This window comes from Aquarana catesbeiana, linkage group LG01 (genome assembly GCF_042186555.1).
Source record: "Aquarana catesbeiana isolate 2022-GZ linkage group LG01, ASM4218655v1, whole genome shotgun sequence".
In the NCBI taxonomy this organism is placed as follows: domain Eukaryota; kingdom Metazoa; phylum Chordata; class Amphibia; order Anura; family Ranidae; genus Aquarana; species Aquarana catesbeiana.
In genome coordinates this window covers 768,469,523-768,497,139 of record NC_133324.1, presented here as the reverse complement: position 1 = coordinate 768,497,139, position 27,617 = coordinate 768,469,523, and the positions used below count along the sequence as shown (strand labels likewise).

Here is a 27,617-nt window from a genome sequence, read left to right as displayed (position 1 = left end):
CTCATCAGTGCCCACCAGTGCCACCTATCAGTGCCACCTCACCAGTGCCCAGCAGTGCAGCCCATTAGTGCCCACCAGTGCAGCCCATCAGTGTCCTTCAGTGCCACCTCATCAGTGTCCACCAGTGCAGCCTCATCAGACAATCCACAGGCAGCCCATTTAATTATACATGTAGCACCCTGCTCCTGAAGAGCAGACGCTATTCTTTTAAAAATTTAAGTCAGTTGAAGCTACAGTTCGGCTCAGCTTATTATTACCTAAAGTTACTGGTTTCTGTACCAGTTTGGCTGGACTGTGCAAATTTCCATCCGACCATGGGTGGTGCTGTTACCATTGGTGGATGTTGTAAATACAGTCTGGTTGGACATATTGAATACTCTTTGCCCAGAGACAGTTCGGTGGGAGTGGTTCATCCGCCGTGCATTCTGGGTAGGGGTATTTAAGCAGCAGACACCATTTTTTGGGGGGTTTGCGCTTCCTGACCTCATGGCCCTCCTGGCCTGGGGGGAATTGCTGCTGCCTAAAATTCTGCCTTGGGGTCGGCGGACCCAAGGCCCAGCTACTAGAATAAGGCCCAAAGTTTAGTGGCCTATTGGTTCATAGGATGGTCTTTTTGCTGTCTGGCATGTGGGAAGAAGCAAGGGACTGTAGCAACCAGGGGAGGACTCTTCAGGAGAGGACCGAGCATAAGGCTGGTATCATGAGAAGAGCCTGGGAACTCAGTCGGAGATGCATCTGGGATCAAGCACAGCAATCAGTTTATTCAAGATTGTCAGGTCTGTGGCAGAGACCGTGTCAAACATCGTAAGCAGTATATTCACGATTGTCAGGTCTGTGGCAGAGACCGTATTCTAGCATCGCATCGGCTGCTAGGTTGGTGAGAGAGACCTATCCGGTGGTTGGTAAATCCAGCTGTGGAGCTGCTGCTCGCTGGATACAGGAATTACCTCTAACCGCAAAATTCAAGGTACCTGAATCCCTTTCACCCTCTTGGAAAAAGAATTAAGTGTTGGAGCCAGTGTCTTCAATTGAATATCTACTATGGGACCCCTATGATGAACACTGTGAAGATGGTAACAGTAAGCCCAAATCTATTCAGCAGCTTCTTCGGGGGTTAGTGCTTCATACATAATTGCATTGGGGAGAAGGACCTACTGAGCAAACCAGCTCACATCCGATCCTAGCTCTGGGGATCTCAGCGCTGCCGCTCCTACTCCAAGCCCAACCCGATACTTAGCTGCACCTCCAGCCTCGGCCTTCTCCTGACCACCAGACTGCACCGGGGCAGGGTCTGAGAGTCAGTGGCACTCCCGACTCCGTCCCGCCCCCTCCCCTTCTCTCTGTGAACTACCGCTGCGACGCTGAAAGAGCAGCCCAAGTGGCCGCTGTCGCCGTACCCCATTCGGCCACTTGGGCTGCTCTGTCTTCTGTCTGGGGCTGAGTGACAGGCCCAGCCGGGAAATAGCACAGTGCTCATGGGTGTCCGTGAGCCTGCAGCCAAATGCGGGAGACTTGGAATGTCTAAAAATGGATGGAGCCAGAATTAGTGGAGGGAGATTTCTGCAGCATATTTGGCAAGTACAGAATCACAGTATATATAAAATAATATGCAATGTGGTTGGAGGGAAGCTTCAGAATGGTAAAGATGTTTTTATTACCAATTATGTGTGCAGACTGCAGTTCCTCTTTAAACTGATGTGAACAGCTGACGTTGTTTAGGGGGTATACATGTACTTGTACCTCACATATTCATATACATGGACACATAGTTTAGGAATAGATCGTGTCAAGGAAGATTAGTGTTTTATTTGCAGCAGTGAAAACAGAAGCCCTTCAAAGGATTCACTGGAGCACAAAAAACGATGACGTCAGGGAAATCTGCCAGTTTTCTGAACCGCTCTGCCCTCTAAAGGCTGAACTCCGACACTACATGTTAGATATCGGCTGGAAGATTGGTCAGAAATCCAGGAGCAGACAAAACGCTGAAGCCTGACACGCCATGTTTATTAGTGGCAAATGACATTCTGCGAAAAGTACACTAGAAACCTTCACCAACGGAACAACAGCCATTCTATAGAGCGTTCTATCTACACATCACTACATTCTGAACTCTGTTGTGTTTTTTCGGTTTGTTTTCTTTTTGCGGAGGAACACGTGACTTGTGTACGTAACGCTGATAATAACCTTGACGTGCGCCCTCGCAATCAAAGGCAGCGGGTGGAGCCGAGGGGATGACGTCACGGCAAGCTGGCGCGGTAAGGCTAAACTCTGACATGGCGGGAGGCGGGAAAAGAACAACACAAGATGTGCAACAGGTGAGGGCTGAGCTGACCCGCGGAGCGCACGGGGTGGGGGGAGAGAGACACAGGCCCTTCGCTACATGTCCGGCTATAGTGGAGGCTGCGGAGCTGTCCACTACACTTCGCCTAAAAGAACTGCTTCATCCACTTCCTACTGCTGAATGCATGCAATTATACCATACCTGAGCCAATGGGGCCTATAGAAGCGGCTTGTTCAGGATGGAGCAGTAACTTCTATTCGTACAATCACTACAGGACACTGTGCAGGGGGAAGTTGTGGGCAGCCCTGAATGAATACACTGTTAACCCCTTCACGCCTAAGGGAGAAACATCGAAGCACAATTTTGCAACTTTGACATGTGTTAGTAAAACCGTACACATCATCATTGTTCAAGACAAATGGCTTTTGTTTGGTAAATGGTAATGGATATTACCTGACTTTTTTATCCAAGCAAAGCTATTAAAAAAAAATATAACTTAAAAAAAAAAAAAATACATATACACACACACATACATAGTTAGTATATTTTTTGCTCCTACCATCAAAGAACAATCAATCTAACATAAATAATGAATTATCCCACTCTGGACGATCACAGCGATCCCACATATGTGTATGTTGGTTGTGTTATGTACCGTAGTACAGTCCAGAAACAATAGTGCGCCTTTTCTTTTATCCTATCTAAAACACACTGACACCAATTTAAAAAATAAATATAATACTGACCTTGACCCAAGTGCTAACTCTGGGGTTGACCTAGATCAAACCTTGATCTAGGTTTTTTTTTTTTTTTTTTTTTAACCACTTTCATACAGCAGGATGTAATTTGTGACGTCCTGGGCTTTTGGTGGGGATATCTGAATGATGCCTCCAGTTAGACCTCATTCAGATATAATTTTTCTCAGCCAGCGATTCCCTTCACCATAAGAACAATCATAGCGGCTTGATCGTTCTTACAGGCGGCGGGAGGGGACCTCACGTATGTCTTGAACACTGTTTCCATATGTGGGAGCGACTTGCGTTTGCGCGCCAGTTCAGAGTGACGGGGCTCTTTAACCACTTGCTTACTGGGCACTTAAACCCCCCTCCTATCCAGACCAATTTTCAGCTTTCAGCGCTGACGCACTTTGAATGACAGTTGCGCTGTCATACAACACTGTACCCAAATGACATTTTTATAATTTTTTCACCACAAATAGAGCTTTATTTTGGTGGTATTTGATCACCTCTGCAGTTTTTACTTTTTGTTAAAAAATGTAAAAAAAACTGAATTTAAAAAAAAAAAAAAGCCTTTTTTTATATTTTGTTATAAAAAATTTAAAACAGGTCATTTTTCTCCATTGATGTACGCTGATGAGGCGGCAGTGATGGGCACTGATCAGTTACACTGATAGGCAGCACTGCTAGGTGGCACTGATTGGCACTACAGGTGGGCATTGATAGGTGGCACTGATGAGGCAGATGTGCCTCTTCCACTTCGGGACCGATGTCCCTCACATCCGAGCCGGTGATCGGCTTTTTTTTCTACTCACGCTGTCAGCGTGAGTAGAAAAAAAAAAAACGATCACCGATCTTTTGTTTACATCATGTGATCAGCTGTCATTGGCTGACAGCTGATCACATGGTAAGGGGCCGGGACGGCCCCTTACTTGAATCGGTGATCACCCGGGTCTCGGTGATCGCGGGGCGCGTGCACAGGGGAGACCGTCATATGACGGCCTCCCGGGAATTCAGGTCCGCGCTGTGGCTGTCATTCGGCAATAGCGCGGATGTGAAGTGGTTAAAATGTTTTTTTTTTTTTTTATTTTACTTTTTTTTTAATCTTTACAGGGCCTTTTTGATGTGAGATCTGGGGTCAAAAAGACCTCAGATCTCACATTTACATTTAAAAGCAATAAAAAAAAAAAAAAAAAATGGCCCCTTTTGAGGGTGGAAGTGATGTTTGGCGTCGCTCCTGTCCACCAAGGGCATAGAGTCACGTGGGGGGCTATCTTGCCCTCACTCGACTTCTTTCCAATCACTCCATCGGATCTGATCGTTTCGGCCGCTGCTGATCTCTCCAGTAAGCGTCGAAGTGATCTTGTGGCGAATGCGCTGTTGGGACCACTTTTTTACATTAAAAAAAAAAAAAGAGAGGATTGCCCATTATGAAAAAAAAAAATACTGGGTTTATGGCAGCTAGCTGCTGCCATAGCAACAGTATTTAAGGTCAAAGTAGCAAGGTATATCCACAGTGGGCGGTCCGTAAGTTGTTAAAGAATGTAAATGCAATAAATTCCCCAATTATAAGAAAAATATAAGACCCCTTTCACACTGAAGCGCTTTACAGGCGCTACAGCAGCGCTTTGCGGGTCATGTTTTGTAACCCTTTTTTGGCCGCTAGCGGGGGTTAAAACCGCCCCGCTAGTGGCCGAAAACCCCTGCAAAAATGGCGGTAAAGCCCCAGTGTGAAAGGGGTCTAAAAGATGAAGTTGCACCAAGTAAAAGATACCCAACATATCAAACCTTAAAATTGTGTGTGCCCGTGATACAGCGACAAGCTTTGATACCCTATATTTCCCCCCTCACCTTCCAGGACAGCTACTTGAGATGATTGGCTCTGCCCTCTACAGGAAACACAAATCGGATACAATTTAAAAGGCCCCTCCCTTTCTTCTGACCCTCAGTTGCTTTGTGTTTCCAGACCCTCCAGGAGCACCGACACGTTTTTTTTTTTTTTCTTAAGGTCTGGTAACTGTGGTTGGTGGACCCCCCTTCTCTGGTTTCATCCAGGACTAGTTGTGGCCAAGTCCTGGATGATAGTCTGTACTTTACCAGAAGGTAGGGGTGCTGAAATTAATCCTTGCATCGATGCCGCATCGGGGACACCCGAATCGCGATGCATAAGGACCCCTCTTACCCCTAGTGGTTCGTAAAATTATTCAGGACCGGGCAGAAGTTGTTCTGATTGCCCCCTGGTGGCCCAGGAGGAGTTGGTTCTCCTCTCTGAAGGCCCTATCTGTATATCCTCCCTGGCCCCTACCAGTTCGGAAGGATCTGCACCATCAGGGACTGGTGTTACGTCCAAACCCTCAGACCTTCCAATTGACGGCCCGGAGGCTGAGCGGCGCATCCTACAGTTAAAGGGGTGTTCAGAGAGGGTTATTCAAACTATCCTGGACAGCCGTAAGTTGGTCAAGAGAAGAATCTATGGGAAAGTTTGGAAAACTTTTATTTCCTGGCAAAGGAAAACTGGTTTAGATTCTCTTTCCACTCCCTGTATATTGGATTTTTTGCAGGGGGGAGTGGAAAAGGGGCTCTGTCAGCACCCTTAGGGTTCAGATTGCTGCCCTATCTTTGTTTACAGAGAGAAGACAAGCTGAAGATCCCTTAGTCAAGAGGTTCCTTTCTGCCAGATCTAGACATGCTCCCAGGGTCATCAAACCTGTTCCTCCCTGGGATCTGTCGTTGGTATTTAAATGCACTAACAAGGGCTCCTTTTGAGTCTTTGCATGAGGCTTCCCTGAAAATTATTTCTTTGAAGTTATCCTTCCTTTTGGCTATTACGTCAGGGAGAAGGATTTCTGATCTCTTGTCTCTTTCCTGTAAAGACCCCTTCCTGAGGATTCTAGAGGACAGGGTAGTGATTAGACCTGATCTTTTCTATTTACCCAAAGTTTCTTCCAACTTTTATAGGTCCCAGGAGATAGTCCTTCCTAGTTTCTGCACCTCTCCCAAAAAATACGGAAGAGGAAATGTTTGGTCTTTTTAGACGTAAAGAGATGTCTTCTGCTTTATCTAGAAAAGACCAGTGGTTTTAGGAGTTCCTCGCAACTATTGGTTTTGTTCAGTGGCCCCAAGAAAGGGTCCAAAGCATCTAAAAGCTCTATTGCTAGGTGGATTAGGGGAGCTATCTGTGAGGCATGCAAAGCGTCAGGTCGCACCCCTCCTTCTAGAATTAGGGCCCATTCAACGAGATCCATGGGCAGAAAGAGCTGGGGCTTCATGGGAAGAAATCTCTAAAGCTGCCGTCTGGTCCTCCTCTCATGCATTTGTCAAACATTATAGAGTTCAGATGCTTTCCAGCCAGGACCTTTCCTTTGGTAGGAAAGTGCTTCAGGCTGGCGTCCCTCCCTAAGGTATAGAATCTTGCTTATCCTCTCAAGTAGCTGTCCTGGAAGGTGAGGGGGGGAAAACCCCTGTTAGAGCCGGTTCACACGGGGGGCGACTTGTCAGGCGACCTAGCCGCCTGACAAGTCGCCTCCCGTTCTGTACAATGGAACCGTTCTAATCGGAGCGACACAAGTTGCTCCGACTTAGAAAAAAGGTTCTCGTACTACTTTGGGGGCGACTTGCATAGACTTCTATACAGAAGTTGTTTTGCAAGTCGCCGTGGCAGTCGTGTGCAGGTCGCCTCGGTGAGGCGACCTGCAAGTCGTGCCACTTATAGTGTGAACCGGCTCTTAGACTTACCGGTAACGGTATTTCCAGGACAACGTCTCTATTCCCACCCTATTCTATTTTTTTCACTGGTCGACCATGTTTACCTGGTGGTGGTGTGTTTTATGGTTTCTGTTTTTTTCCTCTGCCGAGTGCACCTTTGGTGGAGGTTACTTGATCTTCTAAACAACTGAGGGTCAGAGGAAAAGGAGGGGCCTTTTAAATTGTATCTGATTTGTGTTTCCTGTAGAGGGCGGAGCCAATCATCTCTCAAGTAGCTGTCCTGGAAGGTTCCTGGAAATACCGTTACGTCTAACGGGGGTTTTTCCATAGGTGACGCTCTAAAGTGGAACTAAACCCATCAATTTAAACATTTAACACAAAAAAAGTTACCAGGAGTGTAACTGTCACATTGGTTGTGCTCTCGACCAAACTCTGAAACCATCAAGTGGTTGATGTCATAACTGATCACATGTGCAGCATCGTGGCAGTTGATGGTCCAAGAGAGACCAAGATGGCAGCTTCCTTGGCTGAAGGTGATAGGAGGGTTTAGTTCTGATTTAAAAACCCCTACAGGTAATCCGCTTAGAGCTCACTGTGAATATTGGGCCTAGAATTATTACTTTCACTCTGGCGTGTGCAGCGATATGTAACATGTAGGGCAATCCATTTTCGTGTGTGGGCTGTCCTGACATGTAATTACATATGTGTATGTGGGGATATTTTAACTGCTTGGGTGCACTCTGTCAGCCCTCAAATTTTGGTGGCTGGTGAGCGTAGGCTGCCTCGGAGGAGGGGGGGCGAGCACCGCCGACAGGCGGGTTTGAGCAGGAGCTGTGCTCCCAACCAGGGGAGAGGAAGAGTTGAGCTGGCTGATCATCAGAGAGCGGGGATTGCCAGCTGCAACAGCTTTCATTTGAATTGCTGGGTTCCTGGCACCGCTCACGTCACATACAGCCCCGCCTCCTTGCCTGGCGCCACTCATGTCAAACAGTCCCGCCTGTCTGGCGCATTTGATAGACAGAACATCCGTCCAATGCCGAAAGGCACCAGGCAAGGAGGTGAGACTGTGACGTGAGCGGCCCTGGTTGAGGAGGTGGGACTATGTGATGGTAAACGGCGCCGGAAACCCAGCAATTCAAGTGAAAGCTGTTACAGGGGTAATTCTCATTCTCTGATCGGCCAGCTTGACTCTTCCTCGGCACAGGTGAGGCTGTACTGACTGGTACTGGTCACGCTGCATTGATGGGCAATGGTGAGGCTGTGGTGAGTGACACTGATGAAGTTGTTGTTAATATTTATTTTTGTAACTTAATTCTGCATAAAACATTTAACTGTAATCTCATGAGCTTATTTGAGGGTGTGTTTAGGGGTAGGGTGTGGTTGGGGTGGGCAACTGGTGGTGAGTAACCCTTGGACCTCTTTCACACTGGGGCCGTGCCGTGTTAGCGGTAAAGCGCTGCTAGCTTTAGCATTGCTTTACCGTTGTTTTAGCGGCACCTTTCGGTTGCTAGCGGGGTGCTTTTAAATGGGAATCGACCGATATCGTTTTTTCAGTGTCAATACAATACCGATATTTCGGCAACCTCTCAGGCTGATAGTCGACATTGTCTGCCAATATTTTGTACATTTTAAAAAAAAAAAAACAAGAAAACAATTTTCTCCCTTCGCCTTTCAGGACAGCACCTTGGAGAGAGCGTAGCTCCACCTCTTAGACAGGAAACACTGCGTGACAACGCCCCTTTAAAAAGCAGCTGCTTCCACCATGCCATCAGTTTTTAGTGTTTCCTCCGCCATGGTGGAAGCACTGCTTGGGGAACCAGAGGGGCTGCGCTCTCTCCAAGGAGAGGGTTTTGGCAGGACCTCCACGTTTGGGTACTCAGACCAACCCAGCTCCTTCCCTTACGTGAGGAGGGTGCTCCGGTGTCCCTTCCTTCTCCGGCTCACAGGAGTAATGGTCTGCCGGAAGTTTTCCACCCGGGGTGTTCGGGGGGCCGCGGTTGTGCTCAGTAAGAGCGTCCATGCCAGGCCTCTGCATGGCGGCGCCGAATCCCGGACAGCAGGTGATGTCAGTTCCGGTGGGCGGATACTTCCGGCGGGGCGTAGCAGCGATTGGTTCCTGCTGCTGGAACGCAGGAGGAAGGGGCGGGTCCTCTGGCCGGGACTTCCTTTTGTTTGGCACATGGAGCCTAGTACACAGTGCAGCAGCTGCGGATTGCACTATGGAGACAGCGGAATCGTCAGCAGCAATGGCGGATGCAGGCGCCCAGGTTCCCGGCCAGGCCCAGGTAGGAGAGGTGCGGTGGCACCTCTTTCCTTTTATATCACTGGGTGTTTTATCTTTGATGTGGTTACTCAAAACCTGCTGCTGTCTGCTATGGGGTAACAGTTTCCATTAGCAGTTCAGCAAAGGAGTGAGACTCTGGGCACTTAGGGTGTTGGCTGGAGGTACTACTTTTCTCTGAAGCCTTAGTTCTAAAGGACCTGGGTTTTTTCTTGTTTCTCTGTTTCAGAAAGCTACTGCCAAATCAGAGAGAACAGGGAGAAAGTGCCCCTCATGCAAAAATCCTTTAAGGGACTCTTGGCCCAAACCACTGTGCAAATCCTGCATTGTGGATTTAGTAAAAGAAGAATCCTCACAAGAGTGCAAAGAGCTCTTATCTTCTGTGAGGAAGGAGTTAGCAGAGGCCCTAGGGACAGTGCGTTCCCTTGTAAAGCACGGCCAGAGTTCCAGCCAAGAGCAGAGTTCTCACTCCAGTTTCCCTCAGTCCACTTCCAGACAGGTGGAAAGTGAGTCGGAGGAGGAAAGGGAAAGCATTCCACCCTCAACCATTGATTCTGAGGAGGAGGAGGAGGTGGAAGAAGAGTCAAGATCATCTAGATATAAGCTGTCACTTGTGGAGGTGGATGAATTACTCAAGGCAATTTATACTACCCTGGAGATCCAGGAAGAAAAGGCTCAGCTGTCTGTGCATGATAAGATGTACCTGGGGCTGGAGGAAATTAAACACAGGGTGTTCCCTGTGCATAAAGTGTTAACAGACACTATTAAAAAGGAATGGAAGAACCCAGAGAGAGGACAGTTTTTTTCTAAAACCCTCAAAAGGAGGTTTCCTTTTGAGGAGAATGAGGAACTATTGTGGAATAAAAAAACAAAAATAGACGCTGCCTTTTCTCAAGTATCTAGGAAGACTGATTTAGCTTTTGAGGACATGGGTATTCTCAAAGATGCTATGGATAAGAGGGCAGATGGGCTACTGAAGAAAGCCTGGGACTCATCTCTAGCTAATCTTAAGCCAGCAATGGCGGCTACGGTTGTGGCTAGGAATCTGGAGTGCTGGTTAGAGCAACTTAAAAATCATGTTGTGGCAGGTACCTCCAGAAAAGACTTATTGGAGTCCTTCCCTACCCTGCTTAAGGCAGTAAAATATATGGCAGATGCCTCTGCAGAATCTATCAGGATGTCAGCCAGGTCCTCTGCGCTTGTTAACTCAGCAAGAAGAGCACTCTGGCTAAAGATCTGGTCAGGGGATTCAGCTTCTAAAGTAAAACTGTGCGGAATTCCCTTTTCAGGAGACCTGATGTTTGGGCCAGAACTAGAGACTGTCCTTGACAGGACAGCAGACAAGAAGAAAGCTTTCCCACAGAAGAAGAAAACGGTACAGCAGAGGAAAAATTTTCGTCCTTTTCGACAAACCGATAAGGAAAAGGACCACACACAGAAGAGACCCTGGTCTTCTCAGAGAGGAAGAGGTAGAGGTGGGGTACTCTTTAGAACCCCAGAACAAACCCCTAAAAAACAATGACCATCTAGTAGGGGGGAGACTACAGGACTTCTTACCAATCTGGGAAAAAACAACAAAGAGTCCTTTTGTTCTGGGGTTAATCAAAAAGGGTTATCAATTGGAATTCTCACAAAGCCCCCCAAGTCGGTTTTACATCACAAACCTGCCAAAGGATCGGGAAAAGGCTCTGGCCATGAAGTCTCTGTTACAGGAACTGATGCAACAGAAGGTCATTTCCCAGGTTCCGAAAGATCAAGAGGGGAAGGGGTTTTACTCCCACATTTTTATGGTCAAAAAGCCATCAGGAAAGTTCCGCCTGATTCTCAATTTAAAGGTTCTAAATCGATCCATAAAATACAAAAAATTCAGGATGGATACGATTTTCTCAGTAAGGAATTTGCTAACCCCCAAATGTCATATGGCTTCCATCGATTTGAGAGATGCCTATCTCCATATACCAATAGCACCCCCATCACAAAGGTTCCTGCGTCTTGCAGTCAATCTGGGGGGAGGGGAGATTTGGCACCTGCAGTTTCGGGCTCTGCCTTTCGGTCTTTCCTCTTCTCCCAGGGTATTCACAAAAGTGATGGCGGAATCTTTGGAGCCCCTGAGACTGAAGGGGATTTCAATAGTACCCTATTTGGACGATCTGCTACTGTTTGCAGACTCAAGGGGTCAAGTAGAGGTCAACCTACAGACAGTTCAAACACATTTAAGAGGTTTGGGATGGCTTCTCAATCTTCAGAAGTCAAACTTAATTCCATCTCAAAGGGTAAGGTTTCTGGGGTACGAAATAGACTCGATAGAACAGAAAATTTTTCTACCCCAGGAGAAAATAGAGAAGATGCAGTTGACCCTGATAACACTTCAATCCAACGCAGAGATCTCTGTAAGACAAGCCATGTCTGCTCTGGGTCTGTTGACAGCAGCAATTCCTTCGGTACAGTGGGCCAGGTTGCATTCCCGTCCTCTGCAATCGGATATCCTGATGAATTGGTCATACCAGGAACCTCTGGAGAAGAAATTCAACTTGGGGGCAAGAGCAAAAAGGTCTCTCTGGTGGTGGAGGAACCTAGGAAACGTTTCAAAAGGGCTTCCTTGGGTCTTTCCGGTAACCAGAAGGCTGACTACAGATGCCAGCGCCTGGGGATGGGGAGCTCACCTGGAAGAAAAAACGGTTCAGGGAGTTTGGACCAAACCAGAAGCAAGAAGATCTTCAAATTGGAGAGAGTTAAAGGCTGTTCACTTAAGCCTCCTCTCCCTCCAGGAATTTCTAGTGAATCAACATGTCCAAATATTGTCAGACAATATGACGACAGTATTATATTTAACAAAGCAAGGGGGCACAAAAAGCAAAACCCTAATGGGTCTAGCGCATCAGATCCTAAGATGGGCAGAGAACAATGTGGCCTCTCTATCAGCAGTCCATCTAAAGGGGACGGAAAACACCTTAGCAGATCTCCTCAGCAGGAAAGAAATAAGGGAAGCAGAGTGGTCTCTCAATCAGGAATTATTCGAAAAGATTTCCAAGAGTTGGGGTCATCCCCAAGTGGACCTCTTTGCAAAAGAGGAAAATGCAAAAATACCAGTCTTCTTCTCTCTTCAGAGACAGGATCAAGCTCTCGGAGTAGATGCGTTAGCTCACAAATGGGACTTCCATCTGTCCTACGCTTTTCCCCCGTTCCAACTGATACCAAAGGTGTTAGCCAAATTCAGATTGGAGTCCACGGAGCTAATATTAATAGCTCCTTATTGGCCAAAAAGACCCTGGTTTTCAACCTTGATGAACCTCTCAGTGAAACCTGCTTGGAGATTACCAATCAGGACAGACCTGTTGAGTCAGGGCCGAATTCTCCATCCAGATCCAGCTTACCTCAAACTAACAGCTTGGTTTCTGAAGAACAAATCTTAAGACGGAAGGGTTTATCAGAGAGGCTTATTTCTACCCTTCTTGCAAGTAGAAAAAAAGTGACGAGAGACATTTACTTTAAAGTCTGGAAGATCTATAATTCTTGGTGTTCCAGTAAAAACTTTGATTTTCGTACCACATTTTCAGTTTTGGAATTTCTTCAAGAGGGATTGGAGAAGGGGTTAGCAGCAAGTACGCTCAAGACGCAGGTAGCTGCTTTATCAGTTTTTTTGGAAAGAACCCTGTCAGGGGAACCTTTAATAATCAGATTTTTTAGGGCAATGGCAAAAGTAAAGCCTAGACCTGTTGTTAGTTTTCCCAAATGGGATTTATCTTTAGTTCTTCAGGGTCTAACTATGGCACCGTTTGAACCCATAGAAGAAGCATCATTACGTTTCTTGACGTTAAAGACTATTTTATTGGTAGCAGTAACTTCCGCACGTAGAATTAGTGAGTTACAAGCCCTTTCAATTAAAGAGCCCTTCATGAGATGTCTACAGGATAGGGTAGTCTTAAGGACGGATCCAGCATTTCTACCAAAGGTGGCTTCAGTTTTTCACCGTACACAGGAAATCATTCTCCCTACTTTTTGTCCTTTACCTTCGGGAGCAGGAGAAGAAGCTTTCCATACCCTTGATGTCAGGAGGTGCCTGCTTAAATATCTGGAAAGAACAAAGGAAATCAGAAAGTCATCCTCACTCTTTGTTTTAATGGAAGGTACTCACAAAGGAGGTAAAGCTTCCAAAAGCACCCTTGGAAGATGGTTAAAGCAGGCCATCAAAGAGGCATACATATCTTTGGGTCTGGAACCTCCGGAAGGGGTATTACCTCATTCTACTCGAGCAGTGGCGGCATCATGGGCAGAAAGGGCTGGGGCATCTCCTGAGCAAATCTGCAAGGCTGCCACATGGTCCAGTTTTTCGACCTTCATAAGGCACTACCGCTTGGATCTACTATCAGCCTCGGACCAATCATTTGGTAGGAAGGTTTTGCAGGCAGTAGTCCCACCCTGAAGTAAGTTTCTCGGTTATCCTCTCCAAGGTGCTGTCCTGAAAGGCGAAGGGAGAAAACCTTAGTTAGACTTACCGGTGACGGTATTTCTACGAGCCTTTCAGGACAGCAGCCTACTTCCCTCCCTTGGTTATCATATGTAAAGTATAATTATAGGACCTGGTAATTGTCTGATTATATTTTCCAGCATGTCGGAGGATTTCTCGGTAACAACTGATGGCATGGTGGAAGCAGCTGCTTTTTAAAGGGGCGTTGTCACGCAGTGTTTCCTGTCTAAGAGGTGGAGCTACGCTCTCTCCAAGGTGCTGTCCTGAAAGGCTCGTAGAAATACCGTCACCGGTAAGTCTAACTAAGGTTTTTTTTTTTGTTTTTTTTTTTTTTGTAAACATCCCTTGTGACAGTAATGGGCAGTGACAGGTACCCTTTGGGAGAGATCTGGGGTCTAAGATCCCAAACCCCTCCTCTGCACTTGAAAGTAGGGTTGTCCTGATACCACTTTAAGACCGAGTACAAGTACCGATACTTTTTTCCAAGTACTCGCCGATTAGTGATTTATTTTTTTTTTTTTATGTCATGTCAGGTGGCTGGCACTGATTGGCGGTACTTATGGGCATTGGGCACTGATGGGTGACAATTATTGGCATTGAAATGCCATGAGGAAAGTCTGCCTGCGACACCTATCTTCATACACCCTGCACTTGGCCGCAGTAAGCTAGCAGTGCCCATCTTGTTACACCCAGCCCTAAATATATGGGCTGGGTGTAACAAGATGTCCGCTGCTGGCGTACTGCGGCCAAGTGCAGGGTGTACGAAGATGGGCATCGGGATGTTCACTCACTGACGTCAACATGGAGCATCACTTCCGTTTGCACCGGGTCACCTAATCTCTCCCAGGTATCGGATCTGGCATCGGGAGCATTTGTGCGAGTACAAGTACTCGCGAAAATGCTCGGTATTGGTACCGATACTAGTATCGGGACAACCCTATTTGAACGTATTCAAAACGTCAAGATCTGCGTTTTTGAATACTTTCTTTTTTTTTTTTTTTTTTTTTTTTTTTTTTAAACTGGCGCCTTTAAGATGCCAGTAAACCGGGAAGTGATGTCATGACATCGCTTCCGGGTTACTAGATCCAAGCGAAGCATTGGCTTTTTGTTCTGGTCTTCGGCTAGCCGGTGGGTGTGCTAGCTGGTTCCTGGGGCCTCCCGGGGCGGGAGGGAATGTCCCCTCCCGCTATTTGTAATAACTGAGCCACATTGGTTGATATTACAATAAAGCCAACCATCCGCTCTAAAGAACGGTACCGGGGTGATGCCTGCAGCCCGGTAAAACCCCTTGAAGTAACATCGGTCTAGTTAGCGACCAATACCGTTTTTTCCAGAAAAAGCTGATATCTGCCTGCAATAATTGGCCTTACCAATAATCGATCGATCCCTACTTTTAACCCCCACAAGCGGCCGACAAAGGGGTTAAAAGCGCCTGTGTTGCGCGCTGCCGAAGCCCTTTGCAGGAGCTTCGGCAGCGTTGCCCGTTCATTTCAATGGGTAGGGCGTTTTGGAAGCGGTGTAGACACCACTCCCAAACTGCCCCAAAGATGCTGACTTTTTTTCACGTCCTGCAAGCACACGGCCCCAGTGTGAAAAGGGTCATGAGGACTCACTAGTACACTAGTAGCTCAGGACTTGAAATTTTGAACCCTGCTCTGTGATTTTTTTTTTTTTTTTTTTTTGTGACAGGTTCTCTTTGAGACCTGAGCTCCAGTGAAGCTAAAGGAACATAGATTGCGTACCATCAGCTTCTTCCCTGGCCATAGTGTCTAGGGAAAGTGACATGGGGACTCAGAAGTGACTTTCTACACATTGCTTCTGGTGGCCATTATTGGGGTGTGTGGAAGAGATCCAGCGAATGCATAGATGCTGAATCGCTTCCATCTGACCATCAGCTTGTCTGACATATGTCTGTCAGTGAAAGGGTTAAAGCGTATCTATGCATGGCATGTAATAGTTTGTTTATTCTCAGCTCCTATTAATCTGAACGATCTTGGAGTTTGTAAACTTAAAGCAGAACTTTTAAAAAAATCCCCCATTCGTACACCCCCCACACAAAACACTTTACATTTGTGAAATTTCAGAGATATGACCTGAATTTTCAGGAAGTCAGTTTTCTGATTTAAAAAAAAAATGCAGCCTGTATTCTGCCCAAGAGGAGGCATTAGAACAGTGATTGCATGATATCCTCTTCTCTCTAACTGTAATCGGACTGCATTTCCCATCAATACTTGGGTTGGGAGTGAATGTGGGAGGTACACTAGGCTTGTATATGTAAATGTGAACGCTCCCGCTTCAACATAAATCGCACCCCTCATTCTGCAGCCAGCAAGCCATGCATAACACACGGTATGATAGGTTACAGCCTTATAAATGCAAATTAATATAATTTTAATAAATACATTTCAGTTAATACATGTAATGCATTTAATATAAATGCAAACCAGTGCAGCTTATCAGTGTCCACCAGTGGCACTTGTCGGGGACCAGCAGTGCAGAGTGGGATTATCAGTATTTACATGCATATACACAGCGGGGTATCTCCCGCGGTGTTCAGTATTATGAGAATGCCAAGTGCTGATGCTCCGCCCCCCCCACCATTATGATTGACAACGCACTGTTCATATAACGGCGGAGGGCGGGACATCAGCATTGGTGTTCTCATATACAATACCTGACACAGTGGGAGATCCCTGATGTGTCATACAAGTACATGCTGATGACGATCCCCGCTCTGCACAGAGATGGCAGGTGGGGGTGCGGTGGAGCGGGGGCGGTGACTGTCGGGGAGCAGAGGAGGAGGACACCTTCTCCTCCATGTGTGGCACAGACCGGGGGCTGTGAGACCCCTTCTGCCCACAACATGTCTGCTTCCTCCTGCTTGGCTTTCAGAGGACTACAACAGGGTGTGAAGGACCACTTGCTGAGGAGAGGGATAGCAGCCAGTGGTCTTACAAACAGGAAGTCAGCAGGCAATAACGGTTTTTCAGCAAGTTCAGCAGCCTATTACAGAGGAACTACAGAGCTCAGAAGAACATGGATGGCAAAGTGGGTGAAGGTAGGAGATCAGCAACAAGGACATGGGGAAAAAAATTGGGCCAGAGTTCTGCTTTAAAGTTGATGTAAACCCGATTCATGAAATTTGAGCTGGGCACATATATCTGCAGTGTTGGCTGAGACACAGCAGCGGTGCTATTGGCTCCCACTGCTGTCAAAGTCAGCCAATCGGGAGAGAGAGGGTCGGGGCTGAACCATGGCTCCATGTCTGAATGGGTACACGAAGCTGCAGCTCGGATGCCCAAATAGCAAGCCACTTGCTGTGGGGGCACTCTACAAGAGGGAGGGGCCAGGAGCTCCAGCCAGGGACCTGAGGAGAGGAGGATCTGGGCTGCCCTGTGCAAAACCATTGCACAGAGAAGACAAGTATCACGTGTTTGTTTTAATTAAAAAAAAAAAAAAATGAGACTTTACAATCACTTTATGATAATAAACCTTCTGCCTTTAAAACCACTTTGATCTCCACACATTTACTTAATTGAATTCTCTGACACGTATTCACTATGTCTTGTGAGTAGGCACTGCTGTCACGTTTCACAGAGGTGTTGAGGAGTTTCAGGAGGCAGAATCAGTACAGGAATCATTGCTTGCAGCCAGCAAGGTACCATTGGATATATAGTCCTTAGAAATTGAAAGTAAACAGCAGAGGAAAAGTTGCAAAGCATGCTGAGAATCCATGACATCGTGCAAAGCGATGGCAGCAAACAGGCAGGGCTCACAACGTGGAATTTCGAAAATTACAAAATAACTAATGTTTTATATGGTTACAATACTGATGCACCATAGAAGTCCTTGAAAGTGTTACTAAACCCATAGATTTATAGTGGTTCTAAAGTCAACATAAGTTTTGTGTTTTTGTTTCTATACCTTCATTCCACAGAAAATAAAACAAAACACCCTGCAATGTCCCCCAATCCAGAAAAACTTACCTGATTCCTCTCACTGATTAGGCGCTGTCCTAACTCCAGAACCGCTCTCCTCTCTTCCTGGATTCATAGGTGGGAGAGCAGTGGGAGGAATCGGTAACTGTTGTTGGTGTCCACTCACACTTGTGTGAATTCCATTGGGACTTTACCATGCGACTTTGATGCAGCTTTGGATTTGTGTGACTTTGGCTTTGACCATTGTGATCGTTTTTGTTTGTGCTCTACAAAGTTGCTAGACATGTGCAGAATGGAAAAATGTGTTTAGTTTCGTTTGATCTTTATTTTCGAATGAATTTCAAATTTTCAGAACAATTTGAATATGAATCAGTTGAAAATTGACCGGTTCAGTTTCTGTGTGAAGAATAGCTGGTTGTTAAAGAGCAGGCTTGAAAGCCAGCCACCGCTTCCTTAAAGTGATACTAAAGATTCCTTTTTTTTTTTTTTTTTTTTTTTTTTTATTATAGCAAACATGTCATACCTCAACCATGCAGCTCGTTTTGCACATAGTGGCCCTGAACCTGCTCTTCTGGGGTCCCTCGGTGGCTCTTTCGGCTCCTCCCTGCATTAGATAACCCCCTGGGAGAAGCGCGCGCTCCCGGGGGTTACTTTGTGGGCGTGCTCCTGAGTCCAGAATTCAGTGTCCATAGACGCCGAATGCAGGACTTGGCCCCGCCCCCTCGGCGGCCGTGTCATTGGATTTGATTGACAGCAGCGGGAGCCAATGGCTGCGCTGCTATCAATCCAATTAGCAGCCGAAAGACAGCGCGGTAAGTAAAACGGGGGGTGGGGCGGGGGTGGCTGGGGGCCGGTCACTGCCAGGTGTTTTTTCACCTTAATGCATAGGATGCATTAAGGTGAAAAAACACTTCCCTTTACAACCCCTTTAACAACCGATGATGACTCCTCAGCTGTCAAGGGGTTTCCCCACAATGTAAACAAAAGTACGCTGGCAATGAAAAATTAAATGGGGGGGGGGGGGTGGTCCCCCTATGCCATATCGGGCCCTTTGGGTCTGGAATGGATTTTAAGAGGGACCCCATGCCAACATAAGTGTGGCGCCCCCCCCCCACCCCAAATCCATATCAAACCCTTATGTTTCTTGCAGCCCGGCAGGTCAGGAAAAGGCGGGGTGAGCGCCCCACTCCAATCTGCGGGTGCCAGGCACTGGATGTCTGCTAGCACCCGGCAATCGTCGGGCAGATCTCAGTTATGTGTCTGGGCCTAGGTAAAAAAAAGGCAGAGTTCTGGTCTGAGGGGGATAGGGATGGATTTTGGGAATAAAATGCATCCCTTCTTTTAGTAGAAGCACCTAACATCGTACACAAACACTGGCTAGGTACAGGTAACCCTTTGATCGCCCTAGATGTTTAACCCCTGCCCATGCAATTGTCATTAGTACAGTGACAGTGCATATTCTCAGTGTCCGATTGTCCGCCATAATATCGCAGTCCTGCTAGAAGTCACTGATCACCGCCATTACTAGTATTAATAATTCTATATAATATTAAACTTTTGCACAAATCAATATACGCTTATTGGGATTTTGTTTAACAAAAATATGTAGCAGATTATATATTGGCCTAAACTTATGAAGACTTTTTTTTTTTTTTTTTTTTTTACATTTTTATTGGATATGTTTTGTAGCAGAAAGTAAAATGTTTTTTCTTTCTTGAACATCACGGGACACAGAGCCACAGTAATTACAGGTGGGTTATATAGGGTATCAGGGTGTGCCAGTGTCCAATCACCAGTATCAGGAAGTTCAACCCCCTATATAATCCCTCCCCTTGCAGGGATACCTCAGTTTTTACGCCAGTGTCTTAGGTGTTGGACGTGTAAAGATGTCCTGTGCTGAGCTCCAAAGGGAATATCCTATACTGGGGCAAGCCAGGCAGACCGGATCCATTCAAAGTGTCCTTTCTAGGCCGAATTGGATGGTACCCGGGCCTCGTGTCTGAAGAAACGAGGTTTTACCTGTAATGCTTCTCTTTTTAGAGCGCTGGACCCCGCATATTAGAAAATGGTTTTCTAGCCGGGTGCTTTACAGGCCCAGAACTGCAGGATCCCCCTATTCGTAGGGGGCCCCAGTCTCTGATGTTTTTTTCAAACGGAGCCCACCGTGAGAGGTGACGATTGGGTCTGTGTAAACTGAACCCTGCGGCTGGATAAGGTAAGAGGAGATTCCACAGAATTTTCTAATTCTAGTAGGTTTCTCCTTTAAGGTAAATGCATGCTATGCCTATTGTGACCACCGGGGGCTGCCAGGAGCACAAACCTTGTTATGCTGGATTGTCTGTTTGTGTTCATGCCGCACATGTTTTACAGCGTCTCAGGCCGGGTCACGGTAGGATGGATGGGGGGATTTCTCATGTTTGAATGTTCCCCCCCAAGCTAGAGAGGCCACCGGGGTCTAGAAAGCGGTTATACCGCTCGGGCACCGCTGCCTCGGCTGCCATTTTTCCGACCATTGACGTTTTTTAGGCAGGTCTTCACTACCAGCTTCTCTCCCTCCTCCCCCTCCCCCAGCCTTCCTCCATAGTATTTCAGGAGAGTCGGCCAGCGTGGGAAGCGCTAGTTTTTTTCAAAATTCGAGAGGGGGGGCGGGACGTCAGCACAGGTGCTTAGACTCCCACTCAGGCCAGCTGCAGGCTATTAAGGCACTCTGTACAGGTGCACACAGCCTTTGGAGAGACACAGAGCTGATAGTCGCATGTAAGGTGGGACACAGGCATTCTCCTAGGCAGCATTTACTGAAGTAACACCAGACTGAGCATTGGGTAGCAAGGCTTTTAGCCAGACTACATAGCTCAGCAGGCAGTGTTCATTTGTATACCTCACACCTTGTTGCTTTGCACTATGAGTAGAAGAGGTTCAAGCACCCCAAGAACCAGAGACACTAGGGGATCTCGTTCAGGTTTTGAGGGCCCCCTGTCAGCAGCATCCTCCCCTCCTGAAGGACCAGGGACGGCTAGCCAGGGAGAGCCGTTGGGGTCAGGGGCTACACCTGCTTCTGGCACTTCAGCCCCTGTATATATTACACAAGAGGTTTTTTTCCTCAACCATTAATGGTAGAGGAAAGATTAATGGCCGTGATTACGTCTCAGTAGAAGAAAACGCACTAGGCCTTCCTCTGTTCCCCAAGACCCTCAGGAAGAGGAGTTCTGGGATAAAGGAGTTGAATCCCTTTCAGAGGATCGGGATGGGACGGATGATTCCTCTTCGGAGGAATCAGGTGGAGAGGGGCCCTCTGCGACTTCCCAAGAGGAGAAAGTCTTAGTGCAGATCCTTACTGGATTGGTCCGCTCCACATTTAAGTTGGCCGTACCTGAAACTGCTAAAGAAATCCTATTCTGCTTTGGGGTCACTGAAGCAGCACAGGCTTTTCCTGTTCATAATTTACTTGAAAAGCTCATTTATTCTGAGTGGGATCACCCAGACAAACGTTTTTTTCCGCCGAGAAAGTTTTCAACACTTTATCCGATGGAAGAAAAGTTTATTAAAATGTGGGGAATACCGGCCATTTCCTCCGTAAATAATAGTCTGACTTGTCCTGTAGACAATGCTCAGGGATCCTGTAGATAAAAAGATGCAATCCCTATTGAAGGATGTTTTTTCCTTAGCAGGTTCAGTGGCTCAACCTGCAGTAGCAGCGATTGGAGTCTGTCAATACTGAAGAGACCATGTTAAGCAGGTCATCGAAGTATTACTTGAACAGCAGGCCCAGGGGTTTGCTAACCATCCAGCGGCCTTATGCTTTGTGGTTGACGCCATTAGAGATTCTATTGTGCAAACCCCCCGTCTTTCACTGGGGTTGGTGCATATACGTAGAATCCTATGGTTGAAAAATTGGTGAGCCGAAGCACCATGTAAGGAGCTCCTGGCGGGGTTTCCATTTCGTGGTGAAAGGTTGTTTGGAGAGGACTTGGATAACTATATCAAGAGAATCTCTTGTCTTACCTGTTAAGAAGAAGAGTAAGCATCCCTCTTTCAAACGAACTCTTTCCCCAGCGCCGGGGGCTTCAGCCTCCAGGCAGTCTCGACGGCCGCCTCCATCTGGGTCCAGAGACAGGAGTCAACCCCAGGGACAAAAGAAGTCCTGGGGGAAGAAGCCTACTAGGCAAAACACTAAGACCTCTGCATGAGGGGGCGCCCCCGCTCACTCGAGATGGGGGAAGACTGCGACAGTTCTCAGGGCTCTGGCAGGAGGATTTCCAGGACAGATGGGTAATATCCACGGTAACCTTAGGGTACAAGCTGGAGTTTCAGGAATTTCCCTCTCCTCGGTTCCTCAAATCCAGTGTCCCCAGAGATCCAGGGAAGAAGCAGTCGCTCCTTCTAGCGTTAGAGCGACTTTTGTCGCAGGAGGTCATTATGATGGTTCCTGCAAAGGACCAGGGATTGGGCTTCTATTCCGACCTTTTTACGGTCCAAAAGCCAAATGGGGATGTCAGACCCATTCTGGATTTAAGGGATCTGAACTGATTCTTAAGGATTCAATCCTTCCGCATGGAATCAATTCGGACAGTAGTTCCCACCCTGCAGGGAGGAGAATTTCTGGCATCGATAGACATCAGAGATGCATATCTGCATGTGCCCTTTTTTTCCTGCTCATCAGAAGTTTCTGCGCTTCGAGGTAGGAGGGCGCCATTTCCAGTTTGTGGCTCTGCCTTTTGGGATAGCCGCTGCACCTCGAGTGTTCACAAAGATCTTGGCTCCTCTTCTGGCCAGATTAAGGGCTCAGGGTATAGCTGTCATAGCATACCTAGCTGACCTGCTCTTGATAGACCGGTCGGTAGCCTTTTTGAATGGAAACTTGAGGACCACAGTCAGGTATCTAGAACACCTGGGTTGGATCCTCAACCTAGAAAAGTCAAGTATTTAGGTCTGATTATAGATACAAGCCAGGAGAAAATATTTCTACCCCAGGCAAAGATCTCTGCTTTAAGGGAGCTGATTCTGGCAGTCAGGACCAAGAAGGGTCCCTCTGTCCGCCTTTGTATGAGGCTACTAGGGAAGATGGTGTCTTCATTCGAAGCAGTTCCCTATGCTCAGTTTCATTCAAGAATGCTGCAACACAGTATTCTGTCGACCTGGAACAAGAAGGTTCAGGCATTAGACTTTCCGATGCACCTGTCGCATGCGATGCGTCAGAGCCTCAATTGGTGGCTCATACCCAAAAACCTACAGAAGGGGAAATCCTTTCTACCGGTTACCTGGACGGTGGTAACAGATGCCAGTCTGTCAGGTTGGGGAGCAGTTCTGGAACAGTCTGCGGTTCAGGGGATATGGTCCAAGACCGAGAGGACCTTACCCATCAACATTCTGGAGGTCCGGGCGATATATCTAGCCCTAAAAGCCTGGACTATCAGGCTACAGGGTTGTCCGGTCAGGATCCAGTCCGACAATGCCACAGCAGTGGCTTATGTCAATCATCAGGGAGGCACCCGGAGCCGAGCTGTTCAAAAGGAGGTGAACCAGATCTTAGTCTGGGCAGAGATGCATGTGCCATGCATATCGGCAGTTTTCATCCCGGGAATAGAGAACTGGCAGGCGGACTACCTAAGTCGCCAGCAGTAACTTCCAGGGAAATGGTCTCTGCATCCTGACTTCTTTTGGGCCATATGCCAAAGATGGGGGGTTCCAGATGTAGATCTCTTTGCATCCCGATTCAACAAAAAGATACAGATTTGTGGCAAGGACAAAAGATCCTCTTGCATGCGGGACGGATGCGTTGGTGATTCCGTGGCATCAGTTCTCACTGATTTACGCATTCCCACCTATTCTGCTACTGCCACGACTCCTTCGCAGGATCAAGCAGGAAAGGAAGTCGGTACTTCTGGTGGCCCCCGCTTGGCCCAGAAGGACTTGGTATGCAGAAATAGTAAGGATGACGGTGGGTTCCTCGTGGACCCTACCGGTACGCCCAGACCTGTTATCTCAAGGTCCAGTGTTCCATCCTGCCTTACAAACGCTAAATTTGACAGTTTGGCTATTGAGACCCACGTTCTGAAGAGTCGTGGGCTCTCAGGTCCTGTCATATCTACCTTGATTAATGCAAGGAAGCCAGCTTCCAGGATGATTTATCATAGAGTCTGGAAAGCTTATGTATCCTGGTGTGAATCCAGAGGTTGGCATCCCAGGAAATATGTCACAGGTAGAATTCTTGATTTTCTACAATTAGGATTAGAGATGAAGCTGGCCTTGAGTACCATCAAGGGCCAGGTTTCTGCTTTATCAGTATTATTTCAGCGGCCACTTGCTTTGCATTCTTTGGTCCGAAGCTTTATGCAGGGGGTGATGCGTCTTAATCCTCCGGTTAAAGCGCCCATAAACCCCTGGGACTTGAACTTGGTCCTGGCTGTGTTACAGAAACAGCCTTTTGAACCAATAAGTCAGATTCCTTTGGTCTTGTTGACGAGGAAGTTAATTTTTCTGGTGGCCATCTCTTCTGCTAGAAGAGTTTCAGAATTAGCAGCCCTTTCCTGTAAGGAGCCTTATTTGATTATACACAAAGATAGAGTGGTACTGCGCCCTCATCCTAGTTTTTTACCGAAGGTGGTTTCTGATTTTCATTTAAACCAAGACCTTATTCTGCCTTCCTTTTTTCCAGATCCTTGTTCTCCGGAAGAGAGATCTCTGCATTCGTTGGATGTAGTAAGAGCAGTTAAGGCCTATCTCGGGGCAACTGCTCAGATCCGCAAGACGGATGTTTTGTTTGTGCTGCCAGAAGGTCCCAATAGAGGACAGGCAGCGTCAAGCTACCATTTCTAAATGGATTCGACAATTGATCATTCAAGCTTACGGTTTGAAACAGAAGATTCCTCCGTTTCAGATCAGGGCACATTCCACAAGGGCTATCGGTGCTTCTTGGGCAGTGCATCACTGGGCCTCTATAGCTCAAATCTGCAAGGCCACAACCTGGTCTTCAGTTCATACATTCACCAGATTCTATCCGGTGGATGTGAGAAGGCATGAGGATATCGCCTTTGGGCGTAGTGTGCTGCAGGCAGCGGTACAGGGTCCTCAGGTCTGATTGCACCCTACTTGGTCGTGGTCCCCCCCCCCCTCAGATAGCATTGCTCTGGGACATCCCATCAGTAATTACTGTGGCTCTGTATCCCGTGATGTTCGAGAAAGAGAGAGAAAATAGGATTTTTTAAAAACAGCTTGCCTGTAAAATCCTTTTCTTTCGAAGGACATCACGGGACACAGAGGTCCCGCCCCTCTTCTAATACACTATATTGCTTGGCTACAAAACTGAGGTATCCCTGCAAGGGGAGGGATTATATAGGGGGTTGAACTTCCTGATAGGGTGTGCCAGTGTCCAATCACCAGTGATACCCTATATAAACCATCAGTAATTACTGTGGCTCTGTGTCCCCTGATGTCCTTTGAAAGAAAAGGATTTTACAGGTAAGCTGTTTTAAAAAAAATCCTATTTTTAATTTTTTTAAATTGTCTGTCTGTTTTTTTTTTTTGTTTTATAGTGAAAAAAATAAACAGAGGTGATCAACAAAAGCTATTTGTGGGGAAAAAATTTTTATACAAATTTTATTCAGGGACAGTTTTGCACGGCCACACAACTGTCAGTTAAACTAACGTAGTGACGTATCGCAAAAAATGGACTGGTCATAAAGCGAGGTAATTCGGTTAAAGGTCTGTTCAAACCAGTGGGTGCATAACAGTCTGTATAATGTGTGCATTTTTGTATTGTATGGATGAATGTATTAAAACATTGCACGGTTTACTTTTTCTTTTCCCTTTTTTTTTTTTTTTTTTTTTTCCCCCCCCCCCCCCCCACTTTATTGAAATATCACAATCACACTTTATGAAAAAAAACTGGAAGAGGATGAAGAGGTATGGTTTACAGTATTCAGGATCGTTTATCTGCATTTGTGTCTTTGGTTTTCAGAATAGTGACACAGTAAATGAAGATGTCAAGAAGAGACGGTCAGATCAGTCTGATGTACCCACAAGCTTACGACAGGAGGTGGAATGCTTGTATAAGCTTTCTATGCCAGAAGATTTCTATACATTCTGGACGTTTTGCACTGAGATTGACCCAAAGACTCCCTCTGGTAAAAATACAGCTTTTTTTTTTTTTTTTTTGTCCTTGTTTGTAAAGGTGAAAGCCACCTAAAGTATTAAGTGAAAAATATGTACTCGCTTCTGTACTATCAATTCTGCAGTTTGGTTTTCTGTTTATTCAATTTTTATGGTGAGCATAAATGTCAGAGAAGGCTTATGCAGAATAACAAATGACCTTTTACAGCTAAAACAGTTGCAGACTACAATGCTTGCTTATATATGTTGCTTTTATCAACATGTAACATTCTAAGCTATCCCTGAGATAGACAAAGTGGGCAAGTAAAAAGGTTTGTTTGGGTATGCTTGTGTAGCCATCACTAGAGTGAAGAAATCCTAGCTATTTGTTTTATATGTGTTTTCTCCAAGCGTCTTCCAGGACAGCCCATGAGACCTTGGGCTCCTCCTACCAGGACAGGAAACACGTCACCCCCACCAGATAAAAGGGCAGTCCTCCAGGCCCATGTCAGTTATTTGTGTTTCCTCCAGATGGGGGGGGTAACATGTTCCTGGAACCTGCTCCCATAGGCCTTATAAGCAGGGGCTTTGTATGGCTATTTTCTAGGGCATATCTCTTACCTCTTCCTCTGCCAGAAGCAGCACACCGCTGGGGAGGTTGGCTGTGCTGCTGTTCCCTGTCCTCAGTGCCTGGAGAGGGCCAGGACCGGTGTGAGGTCGGGCCCCCTAGCGCAGCGCAGTGCATTGCACTATAGCTCAGCTGAGCATCGATTGTCCTTCCCTGCCGACAGCATGGCTGATCTGAGCAGGGAATGGAGGAAGCCGCAGCGCTCGAGAGGGCGGAGCTATTGCGCTCCAAGCTGGCCCACAGGAAGTGCCTGGAGAGGGTTACTTCCGGGGCATATGACGTCATCATCACGCGCTGGAGACGAGGTTCCAGTCTCCATAAACGGCGCGAACAGAGAACGCTGGCTGCTGGTGTTTCTTGGTGTAAAGCAGCCAGGCTGTGGACAACCAAGAGGGGCAGAATGGATCCTCCTGCAGTACCTGCACAGGCAGCGGATGCGGTTCCCAACACCAGCACCTCACAGGTAAGCCTGGGGTGTTCTGTCACCACCTTGCTATCCCTGTGAGTGTTCCCTCCCCCCTCTAGTAGTGGGTGTAAGGGGACACATTTCCTCCCTCCTGCACGTGGTGTTACGGAGTGATTGGGTGGCTTTAATTACATTGTGGGTCATTTATTTTGTCTTTCAGGACAAGGCCCAAGCGCAGCCACTTAAAAGGAAATGTGCGGTTTGCGCAAACAAATTGAGCTCCTCATGGAGCAAAGCAGTTTGTCGCACCTGTATAGAAGGCCTAGTAAAAGATGAACCGGTTGCCTCTTGCCAGAAGATGCTTACTTCTGTTAGGTATGAGCTTGCGTCCACCTTCAGTTCTTTTAAAACACTTATTGACAAGCTCCAGACTCCAGCTGAGAGTCTGTCTTCACTGAAGGTGTCAGTCAGCACTCCGCAGCAGGCAGAGAGTGAGGACTCTGAGGCTGAGGTCAGATCTACCCGTTCTTCTTTGGAAGAAACCGGGTCAGATACAGAGCCCAGGGATAGAGAATCCACTCGAGGCTCAAGATTTAAGTTATCTGTTGAGGATGTAGATGACTTATTAAAGGCTATCTATACTACCCTTGAATTAAAAGAGGAAGAGGTTCAGTTATCCAAACATGATCTTGTGTATAAAGGATTACATAAGAGAAAATCGAGAGTTTTTCCAGTTCATAGTTCTTTGGTTAATACTATTAAACTGAAATGGGATAATCCTGAGAGAAAACCATTCTTCTCTAGTAACCTAAAAAAGGTTTCCTTTTGATGAGGACACTGCGCAGCCGTGGAATAAGAATCCCAAGTTAGACGCACCTCTTTCAAAGGTTTCAAAAAACTCGGACCTAGCGTTCGATGATATGGGCACGCTTAAGGATCCGATGGACAAGAGGGGGCATATCCTTCTCCACAGAGCCTGGGACTCAGCGGTTGGAAACCTGAAACCAACTCTGGCTTCCACTTGTGTGGCCAGAAATCTGGAGGTTTGGTTGACTCAGATTCAGTCACATCTGTCAGCAGGTACC

General features: G+C 46.9%; 1 protein-coding gene across 1 annotated transcript in view; it reads left to right on the top strand.

The window, feature by feature from the left end:
* Window positions 1-2,163: 2,163 nt before the first annotated feature.
* Window positions 2,164-27,617, top strand: part of HPF1 (histone PARylation factor 1) — a 41,525-nt gene continuing 16,071 nt past the window's right edge. The window contains 2 exon segments of the mRNA XM_073606340.1: window positions 2,164-2,315; window positions 25,368-25,533. Of these exon segments, the coding sequence (XP_073462441.1) occupies window positions 2,232-2,315; window positions 25,368-25,533 (250 nt within the window). The 5' untranslated portion in view covers window positions 2,164-2,231.